The following is a 12,081-nucleotide window of genomic DNA, read 5'->3' on the forward strand; positions in this document are numbered from 1 at the left end:
GCCGCTGTTACCGGTGCTCCCGCTCGATCGGGAGCACCGATCAGTGGTCCGACGCCTCCGGCTGCTGCGGAGGAACTGGAACGAAGCCGTAATCGGCTTCGTTCCAGTCTCCTCATCGTAAACACGGAAGCGACGTCATGACGTCACTTCCCGTTTACTCGGCTGCCAATGGCGCCGGTTTAAAAAAAATATTCGGTATTCAGAATCGCCGTTTTCGGCGATCTGAATACATTGAAGTGTAAAGGAGGGGTGGGGGGTCTTTTAGACCCCCGATCCCTCCATAAAGAGTACCTGTCACCACCTATTACTGTCACAAGGGATGTTTACATTCCTTGTGACAGCAATAAAAGTGATCAAATTTTTATTTATTTTTTTAAAACAATTTAGTCGTTTTAAAATAAATAAAAAAAAAAAATAAATAAAAAAAAAAAATTTCAAAGCGCCCGCCGTCCCCGCGAGCTCGCGAAGCAAAGAAAACGCATACGGAAGTCGCGCCCGCGTATGTAAACAGTGTTCAAATCACACATGTGAGGTATCGCCGCGATCGTCAGAGCGAGAGCAATAATTATAGCACTAGACCTCCTCTGTAACGCTAACCTGGTAACCGTAAAAAATTTTTAAAGCGTCGCCTATTGAGATTTTTAGGTACCGTACTTTGTCGTCAATCTACAAGTGCGCGCAATTATAAAGTGTGACATGTTTGGTATCTATTTACTCGGCGTAACATTATCTTTCACATTACGCAAAAAAATTGGGCTAATTTTACTGTTTTGTTTTTTTTTTATTCATGAAAGTGTCCCTTTTCCCAAAAAGTTGCGTTTAAAACACCACTGCGCAAATACCGTGTGACATAAAATATTGCAACAATCGCCGTTTTATTCTCTAGAGCCTCTGCTAAAAAAATATATATAATGTTTGGGGGTTCCAAGTAATTTTCTAGCAAAAAATATGGATTTTAACTTGTAAACACCAAATTCCAAAAATAGGCTTAGTCATGAAAGGGTTAACTTGTAAACACCAAATTCCAAAAATAGGCTTAGTCATGAAAGGGTTCATTACAGCTGGGAGTTCTATTTATTGCTAAACAAACAAAAAAAGATGCAAAATAAAAAAAATAAAAAAATCACGTTTAATAGTTTGTTTTGCAAACAGGTAATTTTCCTCCTTCATTGAAATGCGCTGATGAGGCGGCGCTGATGGGCACTGATAGGCGGCGCTGGTGGGCACTGATAGGCACAGTTAAGGTGGCACTAATAGGCACAGATAAAGTGGCACGATAGGCACAAATAAGGAAGTACTGATGGGCACAGATAAGGCAGCACTGATGGGCAAAGATGGGCACAGATAAGATGGCACGGATGGGTGGCACGGATGGGTGGCACGGATGGGCACTGATAGGTACCACTGATAGATGGGACTGATGGGCACTGATAGGCGGCACTGATAGGTGGCTCTGATAGGTGGCACTGCTGGGCACTGATGGGCGTCACTGATGGGCACTGGTACATGACATTGATGGGCACGGATATGTGGCACTAAGGTGCAGCACTGTGTGTGCAAGGCAGATTGTGGGCACTGATAGGTGGCACTGTGGGCACTGAAAGGGTGACACTGTGGGCACTGATGGGTGGCACTATGGGCACTGATGGGAGGCACTTTTTGTCATAGTTTAGGTGGCACTGGCAGGGGGCAGGTGGGCACTGATGAGCTGTCCCCAGCTCGCCATGATCGGGACTGATGTCAGCGCGAGGAGGAAAAATAGCCAATTACCGGCTCTGTTGTGATCACATGATTAGCTGTCATTGGCTGACAGCTGTTCACGTGATAAGGGGTCGGGATCGAGCACGTGCTCCGATCTGTGATCAGGTGAGTCTCATAGACTCGCTGATCACAGAGCGCGCCGCGCGCGCCCCTCAGGGGGCGCGCAGGCTGCTCGTGCACGGGACGACGTCAGTAGACGTCGTCCCGGCAAAGCAGGTCTGCGCTGTAGCCGTCATTCAGCTATAGCGCGGATCTCAAGAAGTTAATAGTCTCGCTGAATCCATAACTGAGAAATACTGTTCCTGAAAGTGAATTTAAAATGTTGGCAACTAGCATTTCCCTGTACAAAAGGAATTCAGTCATTATATTGGAAAATAAACAGCACAATAAATAAATAAATACATAAATAAATTCTAAATGTTTGTTAATAAATTACAGAGTAACAAAAAAAATAATGAGAAAAAATAATGAAAACAAAAATGAAAGAAGCCCTAACACCTCACAGCCATGGCAGTGTTTAACTCCTGAGGGCAGTGCACAGCAACGGGAGCACCAACGGGCATTTGAGATTTTTAGGCTTGCTTTATCATCTAAAGAGGGGACCAATGTGATTGGAACACAAGGATTTCTTTTTTACAATGTGTACACACTTTAGCGCATATTTGCCAAACACAAGGCCGGCGTTTGACAAATATGCGCTAAAGGCCTTGCCATGTAGCCCTCACATCAAGTTTGCAGACAGAACATGGCGGGACTCCATTTCTCCACCTCCGGGCTCTCACCCTCTACCAGCTTTCCCCAATGTCACTTGTCAACACAGAAGCTTTGCTGTCAGCGGCTCCCGGATCTAACAGATCCCTGCACACACTCATGGGGGGTTAGGGTTGCACACTGTGCATAGCGCACACTCACCCCCTATCTTGAGAGGGCACCCATGAACTTTGCACTCTGTACATAGCATACTTCTGAACTCTGCATTCTCTGCATAACGCACTCCTGAACCCTGCACTTTCTACATAGGACACCCCTGGAACTGTACTCTGTACATAGGGGACCCCTGGAACTGCACGCTGTACCTAGGGCACCCCTGGAACTGCACTCTGGACATAGGGCACCCCTGGAACTGCACTCTGGACATAGGGCACCCCTGAACCCTGCATTCTGTATGTAACATACTCATGGACTCTGCACTCTGTTCATAATGCAGTCCTGAACCCTACACTCTGTACATAGGGCACCCCTGGAACTGCACCCTGTACATAGGGCACCCCTGGAACTGCACCCTGTACATATGGCACCCCTGGAAATGCACCCTGTACATAGGGCACCCCTGGAACTGCACCCTGTACATAGGGCACCCCTGGAACTGCACCCTGTACATAGGGCACCCCTGGAACTGCACCCTGTACATAGGGCACCCCTGGAACTGCACCCTGTACATAGGGCACCCCTGGAACTGCACCCTGTACATAGGGCACCCCTGGAAATGCACCCTGTACATAGGGCACCCCTGGAACTGCACCCTGTACATAGGGCACCCCTGGAACTGCACCCTGTACATAGGGCACTCCTAGAATTGCACTCTGTACATATGGCACCCCTGGAACTGCACGCTGTACATAGGGTACCTCTGAACCCTGCATTCTGTATGTAACATACTCATGAACTGTAGGAAGCGCACCACAAACACAACCAGCCGTCGAAGGGCAACCATACTTCCGATGCAGCCCGCGGTGAAATTGAGCTTGACACCCCTGCTTTAGAGGGTCAGTTAAGTTTAGGGCAGTTGTGGGTAGGTGGCATCTTAGATCATCCGCACTAGTTCCTGAGTTCCTGGCTCCATCCACTATAAACTGTTCACTTGTGTTACTGACCACGGCTTGGACATCTGACCACGATTCCACCTTCTGACCCTGCATTTTACAAACTCCGGTCTCTGCCTGGCCTTGAACTTTAATTCGACCCTGCCCCTATCTGCCTGGTTGCTGCTGAACATAGCTTGTGACCCGGCTCCATACCGCTGCCCAGGGGTGGACTGACCATTGGGCCACTCGGGCACTGCCCGAGGGCCCCATGCCTCTAGGGGGCCCCATCAGGGTTGCCATCCTCAGTAAAACCAGGCACAGTATGTAAAAATCTGTGTTTTTTTTACATCCGTCTCTGAAATGACCCTTACCGACACCCTTTTGCTCTAAAAATCCAGAGATTATAGCTGCCCCACCTCTCCAGTACCTTCTCAGCCAATAGAAACATGTCTGTGTATGCTGTGTGATTGTATACTGTGTGTGTGTGTGTGTTTGTGTACACTGTGTGGCCCCATAATCTCTGATTGTCTTGGGGCCCTATAATCTCCTATTGCCTGGGGGCCCCATGAGTTGTCAGTCCACCCCTGCCGCTGCCAGTGACAGAACTACCAGGATCGTAAAGGTAGCACTTGCAAGGGGGGGCCCTGGCGTTCTGCCATCACGGGGGAGGGCCTGTTGTGGGATCATAAGGCTCAGTACCCGCTGCTGCGCCCCCCCAAACCCATGCAACTTGCTTGCAATTTCCTTGCAACTTGATTGCGATTTCCTTACGACTTTTGTGATTTAACATTGCAGTCTTGGTCACACTCCCCACCCTGCAGGTCTAGTGAACTTCCATAAAGCTGTATGGGCCCCTCATTGAACATACAGAGCCAGGACCCCCTACAGAAGGAATGCTGCTTTCCCCCTTATCAGCAGCCCTGAGTGCACGGGAGTGCTGGGTGGCCTTTCATTTACCTTTTTTTGTGTTTGCTCTTCAAGATTACACTGTTACTGTTTTCATATAGAGCTCTGCCATGTGTCCCTGATACGTTTGTATCCAAAAGACATACTGTAGATGACATTTTCTTGCGTCTGCGATGTTGAATTTCACGAAACAGGAGGTCAGGAAATGGTGGGGGGGTTTGGGGGGGCAGAAGCCACAGAAGTTCAAATACGCAGTGCAACTACAGTCAGATATTTTCCATCACTGTACAGCAAGTTGGGTTTTATATGCCGTACAGTATAATTAGACAAGACAGTTACTGATATTTCCGTTTTGTGTAGAACCTTGTAGACTAAAACACGGTTTCTATACTAAAAAGGTCCACATTTTCTGACCATCACATCGATATGTGCTTGCCGAACCTCCTATTCCAAAACCATGGCCATTGATAAGGAGTTGCTCATTTGTGGAGCTTCCTGGACCATCACACCTATATTGGACAACCCACTCCAAAACCATGGCTCTTAATCAGAGGTGTAACTAGAACCTTCAGGGCCCCGGTGAAAGAAAATCTAAAGGGCCCCCCCCTTAGCGACCCCAAGGTTGCATTAGCGATGCCGGTTATTGGGACGCCTGCCTTTACACACACATGAACTTTAATGGTATCCCAGTCTTAGTCCGTAGGGTTCACTATTGAGTTGGCTCCGCCCTTTGCAGCTACAATAGCTTCAACTCTTCTGGGAAGGCCGTCCACAAGGTTTAGGAGTGTGTCTATGGGAATGTTTGACCATTCTTCCAGAAGCGCATGTTTGAGGTCAGGCACTGATGTTGGACAAGAAGGTCTCTGTTTTAATTTATACCAAAGTTGTTCTATTGGGTTGAGGTCAGGCCAGTCAAGTTCCTCCAACCCTAACTCACTCACCCATGTCTTTATGGTCCTTGTTTTGTGCACTGGTGGGCAGTTATCGTGGAACAGGAAGGGGCCGTCCCTAAACTGTTCCCACAAAGTTGGGAGCATGAAAATGACCAAAATGTCTTGGTATGCTGACGCCTTAGGAGTTCCCTTCACTGGAACCAAGGGGCCAATACCAACCCCTGAAAAACAACCCCCCACCATAAACCCCCCTCCTCCAAATGATTTGGGCCAGTGCACAAAGCAAGGTCCATAAAGACATGGATGAGCGAGTTTGGGGTGGAGGAACTTGACTGGCCTGCACAGAGTTCTGACCTCAACCCGATAAAACAACTTTTGTATGGCTTAGAGCGGAGACAGAGAGCCAGACCTTCTCATCAGTGCCTGACCTCACAAATGCGCTTCTGGAAGAATGGTCCAACATTCCCATAGACACACTCCTAAACCTTGTGGACGGCCTTCCCAGAAGAGTTGAAGCTGTTATAACTGCAAAGGGTGGGCCCGGTGCAAGAAGCTCTAAAGGGCCCCCCCCTCCCCCCGGTCACATTAGCGACCCCAAGGTTGCACTTCAGTTACATGAACTTTAATGGCATCCCAGTGACTGCAGTGTCACTCCTGTCAGAAGGAGCCTCCAGCAGCAGCTTTCTTCTCCCTTCAGCCTGCATGGTGTGGAAAAAAGCCGCCGAGGAGACAGAACTGTCCTCAGTCTCTGTGCTGCTCTGCTGAGGAAGACGGGCGGACTGTGTCCTTCTCCTCTTCCCCTGTCATGTGACTTTGGGACACTTGATGTAAGGGGCAAGTTGATGGAGACATCTGGTGTAAAGGGGGACTCTACTGGGGATACCTGGTGTAAAGGGGGACTCTACTAGGGACATCTGGTGTAAAGGGGGACTCTACTGGGGACACCTGGTGTAAAGGGGGACTCTACTGGGGACACCTGGTGTAAAGGGGGACTCTACTGGGGACACCTGGTGTTAAGGGGACTCTACTGGGGACACCTGGTGTAAAGGGGGACTCTACTGGGGACACCTGGTGTAAAGGGGGACTCTACTGGGGACACCTGGTGTAAAGGGGACTCTACTGGGGACACCAGGTGTAAAGGTGGACTCCTTAATCCTGATGTAAAGGAAAACTCTACTGGGGACACTTGATTTAATGGGGGGGCTCTACTAGGGACACCTGATGTAAAGGGGGCACTCTACTGAGGACACCTGATGTAAAGGGGGGAATCTGATGGGGACACCTGATGTAAAGGGGACACTCTGATGGGGACACCTGATGTAAAGGGGACACTCTGATGGGGACACCTGATGTAAAGGGGCACTCTAATAGGGACTCTACTGGGAACACCTGATGTACAAAGGGATTCTATTTGGGACACCTGATTTTAAGGGGGCACTCTGATGAGGAAACCTGGTGTAAAGGGGGCACTCTGATGGAGACACCTGGTGTAAAGGGGGCACTCTGATGGAGACACTACTGGGGACAACTGGTGTAAAGGGGGACTCTACTGGAGACACCTGGTGAAAAGGGGGACTCTACTGGGGACACCTGGTGTAACGGGACACTACTGGGGACACCTGGTGCAAAGGGGACTCTACTGGGGACACCTGGTGTAAAGGGGGCACTCTGATGGGGACACCTGGTGTAAAGGGGGCACTCTTATGGGGACACTACTGGGGACACTTGGTGTAAATGGGGACTCTACTGGGGACATCTGGTGTAAAGGGGGACTCTACTGGGGACACCTGTTGTAAAGTGGGACTCTACTGGGGACACCTGTTGTAAAGTGGGACTCTACTGGGGACACCTGGTGTAAAGTGGGACTCTACTGGGGACACCTGATATAAAGGGTGCACTCTGTTGCGGACACCTGATGTGAAGGAGGACTTTACTGGGGACACCTAATGGAAAGGGAATTCTACTGGGGACTCTACCTAGCAGGGATGCGAAATTTGCCAACTTTGTATGGGCGCTGATTGTCCTTCTCCCGGCACTGGGTGGGCATAGCTGCTCTGTGTGCTTCTCTCCTCTGCCAGCCTGGGGTGTATCCTCCGGGAGTGCAGTAAACCTACCATATATAAGTAATAGCGGTAAGTCCGGGAGGTGACATGCACCTAATTGGACTGAACTCGTAGTGTGTCTGCACTGTTTGCAAAGTTGCTGAATTGCTGGCATTCGGCTCTAGTTCTGAAATAGGTTTTTATTTTTTAAATGATGCAAGAAAATCAGAACAGGACAAGCAAGCCATTGCATACTCTGCTCTTTGCAAGACACTGCGATGGGGAGAGAACGCCTGCGGTCATGGTGAGCTGTGAATCTCTGTGGTTCCTCTCTTACACGCCGCCAGCTCTGGAAGGAAGCTTTGACCTAGGTCTTTTTTTTTTTTACAAAGTGCAGACATCTCCGTCACTTACAAAAAAACAACAACATTTTTTTGCGTTCAGGAGAAAACCACGAGAGCCGTATTTTTTACTAAACCCTCATAAAAAAAGGCAAAAGTACTAGATATCACCGTTTGCTTCTTCTAGCAGCTAAAAGGTGGAGCCAGTACCCGACACCATTCCAGACCATGTGCATGTGCCCACCCCCCCCCCCCCTTTCACATCGCTATTGGTCCAATTTAAGTATCCATATTGCATACTTGTGAAAGTGCAGAATTGCTGTAGTAGTCCCTACTTTTAGGGCAATAGCGGGAGTCATCCACAGGGCTGGACTGCATTTTCAGTGTCCCATCAGCACTCCCTTACATCAGAGTGTCCCATGAGCAGCCCCCGTATATCAGAGTGTCCCATCAGCAGCCCCCTTACATCAGAGTGTCCCATCAGAAGCCCCCTTACATCAGAGTGTCTCATCAGAAGCCCCCTTACATCAGAGTGTCCCATCACCAGCCCCATTACATCAGAGTGGCCCACTGAGTCATCGGCCCACTGGGAAACTCCCGGTAGTCCCGATGGCCAGTACATGCCTGGTCATCCAGTTTCGGTTGCCAATGGCTGCCTATATCCATAGTGAACAGGGGGGGGGGGGGGTTCTGCTGCCATTCACAGATTTTTTCAATGAATGCAAGGCGTTCACTGATTGGATAAGGGGGGAAAGGTGACGCGGCGAGGTCACAATCACTAGCTTGCATGTGGAAGTGCAGAATCGCTGTAGCAGTCGCTGCTGGCAATAGCGGCAGTCGTCCAGTTCCAGTGCCAAGCGGCCGCCTATCCGTATAGTGAAAACGATACTTTGTGGTTCGATTTGCGTCAATTCAAAATAAATAGGCACAAAATCTCACTGAAAATAATGTGATGCAATTCCTGTCCAAATCGCATGTGATTTCCCCCACCACTGACATCAATCACTTTGCCCTATATTCACAGGGTCCTCTAGCCCTGTAAGCACCTACAGCAGCTGCGATTTGCTGTCATCGGCGGACCGGGACACCTATGAAGATTTTGCATATGGCCAGATATGCACTGTGAGTTCTAACCTTTTTAATAAACCGGCCACTAGATGGCGCTTTTCCCTTTCTATCGGTGGCAGCAGGTGTTATTTTTTTTTTCACCTGCACCTCCCCGCCCTGGTCGGTCGGTCACCAGGCCGCAACACTTACTCCGGGCTTCCCTCCGGGCCAACTGCTTCCCCTGCATCTCCTCTCCTTGCGTCTCCTCCCTACTCCTTCTGGCGTCCAATGTCGTTCCTCCTTTTGGCCAATTGGGTAATGGGTCTTAGGACCCGCTTACTGTTTGGCTGGGAGGAGAATTAGTGTGACAATAGCGAATATTCATTCGCTATTGTCAGACAACTGGGTGGGCTTCGGGTGCAGTGCAATGCGCCCCGAGCCCACCCTATTTTGAAGCCTATTAGAGCTTCTGGTTCTAATCACGTGCTCAAAAAAAAATCCCCCATTGGAATCTATGCGTCCGGCGCCCTGCATGTAGATTAGGGGGCTGGATGCATGAATGGGGGGGGCAGTGTCGGTGCGCCCCCTAATGGACTGGCCGCCACTGCTTTCTATATATACATGCAGTGTGGGGAAAATCGCATGCGTTTCGGACAGGAATCGCACCGCTTTCCTGTTAAAATCGATTGTGATTCATTACAGTGTGATGTGACCTGGTGTAGGGGGCACTCTGATGAAGATTCCTGGTGTAAAGGGGGACTCTGATGGAGACACCTGATGTAAAGGGGGACTCTACTGGGGACACTTGATTTAATGGGGGTGGGGCACTACTGGGGACACCTGATGTAAAGGGGGACTCTACTAGACTCTACATCCGGGACTCTACATCTGGGACACCAGATGTAAAGGGGGGCTCTCTGATGGGGACACCTGATGTAAAAGGGGCACTCTGATGGGGACACCTGATGTAAAGTGGGCACTCTGATGGGTACAACTGATGTAGAGGGAGCACTCTGATGGGTATACCTGATGTAAAGGGGGAACTCTGATGGGTACACCTGATGTAGAGGGGGCACTCTGATGGGTACACCTGATGTAGAGGGGGCACTCTGATGGGTACATCTGATGTAGAGGGGGCACTCTGATGGGTACACCTGATGTAGAGGGGGCACTCTGATGGGTACACCTGATGTAGAGGGGGCACTCTGATGGGTACACCTGATGTAGAGGGGGCACTCTGGTGGGTACACCTGATGTAAAGGGGGCACTCTACTAGGGACACACCTGTCATTCACAGAATGCCTTTTCTTTATTCAACAGTATTTTCTGATTGGGCAAGCTGGAGATTTTGATATCACCACCCCTCCTTTCTAAATCATCCAATCAGACAGCGCCTTGCATTCAATGAAAAAAATTGATGTCCTGGGAATGGCAGCAGTACCCCCCCGGGAGTATTGGGAGCATTTGCGCAAGTACCGATACTCACGCAAATGTTTGGTATTGGCACCAATGCCAGTATCGTTGCATTCCTAGTGGATGCCGGTATCGGTGCATTCCTAACAATATCGGCGCATTCCTAGTGGATAGTGAGCATTGTGGAACACGGTGTGACAGCAATAGATACGAAGCCCTGACCCACGAGGTGTGGGGGAAGACCCCCTACTACTGCACCCAGGGCAGCCGCCACTCCTGTCCACCTCTTGTCCGGGCCCTGAGTACAATAGCTGGGTCTTTGTAGGTGTAGCCTGCTGGTAGCCAGTCATTGATCTTGAGAATGTGATGAGGGGGCGACCCCCACTACCACTGCACCTGGGGCAGCCGCCCCTCCTGCCCACCCAGGGTCTTTGCAGGTGTGGAGATCTTTGAAGCTGAGCTCCTGCCAGTTTTTTATTTCTACGCACTGCACATGTTAACCGCTCATTTTTGTCTAGGGGAGAGGAGAATGGAGATAGACTTACCTAATCCTCCCATCCTACCAGCGCAAGACAAGTCTGGTACCCCCACGCTCCAGCGGCCTTGAATAGTGGACTGTTCCTGACATCATCACACCCAGAGCAGGCTTCATAGATCAGGTACAGTCTACCTCTCGACTGTGGGTGAGCGCTGAAGATGAGGATCTAATGATAGGGTAAGTATAATCCTTCTGCACACCCCTAGACAAAGAGAGAAGTTGACCCAAGCAGGGTGGGCACAGCCCCACTGCATGAGGAAAGACATTGCCTGGAGTTCAGCTTTAAAGACATTCACACCTGCAAAGACCAGGGGTGGGCAGGAGGGGGCGTCTGCCCCAGGGGCAGTGGTAGCTGTAAACAAAATTGGTAATTGATGATACTTATGGAACACTGAACAGTTGTATCATTTTACAGTTTATTTTTGCTATATCACTGTTCTAAAAGTTCTGAGACGTAAAGTGCTGAGCTGACCCTGGAGTCAATACACCACCGGCCATGGAACGTGAGGCTGAAGGACAGAAGAAGGAGTCTGTAACCTGCTTGTCCTTGTTTTATCACACAGCAGAGATTGGATCTGCCTTACAGACGTAAAGGGGCAGAGAGTGGAAGATGGGGGTGGTTGATGCACTCTGTGCTTCGGGGAGGGTCCAACTCTTGGACTTTATAAGTTGACTCAGGCGCGTGCCAAGACTTGTTGGCATCAACCATCAACCTGAAGAAATTCCCCTGACCACCAAACAAGCAAAATGGGGAAGAAGGTGAGTGAGAAAAAAAAAAAAATATATATATATATCTAATGTTAATTCAACAGAAGAATATCTAAAGTAGAAGGAAGAGAACGCTCTGCTCCTGGTCCTCTCTCTGCCTTCTAAATTAGGATCAAGCAGGCCAGTCAAGAAAGAAAAATGGTTGCCACCATTGCTGGTCTTTACAGAGCTTTTTTATTCTAGTTCTCTGACTGTAGTTTTTGTGGGCTTCATTTGTTTGTAAGTCAACGCTCCTACTTCAAGAGACTTGCTGATAAGTGAAGCCATAGGATGAAGATGACGACCAAGGAAACCAGTGACCTCTAAAATAAAGGTCTACAGTGGTAGGTCCTGGTCCTCTCTCTGCATTCTAAATGAAGATCAACCAGGCCCAGAGCCGTCTTTAATATTGATTGGACCCTGGGCAAAAAACTTTTCTTGCCCCCCCCCCCCCCCCCATGCAGTGCAGTTTTGCTCTCCGTCTGCTCTGAGACATACAATAAATAGCAGCTAGACTCAAAATGAGTTTACTGTATCAGATCAGGAAGCTATTGCGATTGGTTGCCAGAGGTTACAGTGTATCATTAC

The 12,081-nt window shown here is 49.4% G+C and overlaps 1 protein-coding gene across 1 annotated transcript in view; it reads left to right on the forward strand.

Annotated features, from left to right (window-relative positions):
• The first annotated feature begins 11,348 nt into the window (after positions 1–11,348).
• The window catches only part of ATP4A (ATPase H+/K+ transporting subunit alpha), a 42,896-nt gene continuing 42,163 nt past the window's right edge, over positions 11,349–12,081 (forward strand). Inside the window, exon 1 of the mRNA XM_077456415.1 lies at positions 11,349–11,505. Within this exon, the coding sequence (XP_077312541.1) occupies positions 11,494–11,505 (12 nt within the window). The 5' untranslated portion in view covers positions 11,349–11,493. The remainder of the gene's footprint in view (positions 11,506–12,081) is intronic.

This window comes from Lithobates pipiens, unplaced genomic scaffold (assembly GCF_037356315.1).
Source record: "Lithobates pipiens isolate NorthernLeopardFrog02 unplaced genomic scaffold, aLitPip1_a1.2 Scaffold_27, whole genome shotgun sequence".
In the NCBI taxonomy this organism is placed as follows: Eukaryota; Metazoa; Chordata; class Amphibia; order Anura; family Ranidae; genus Lithobates; species Lithobates pipiens.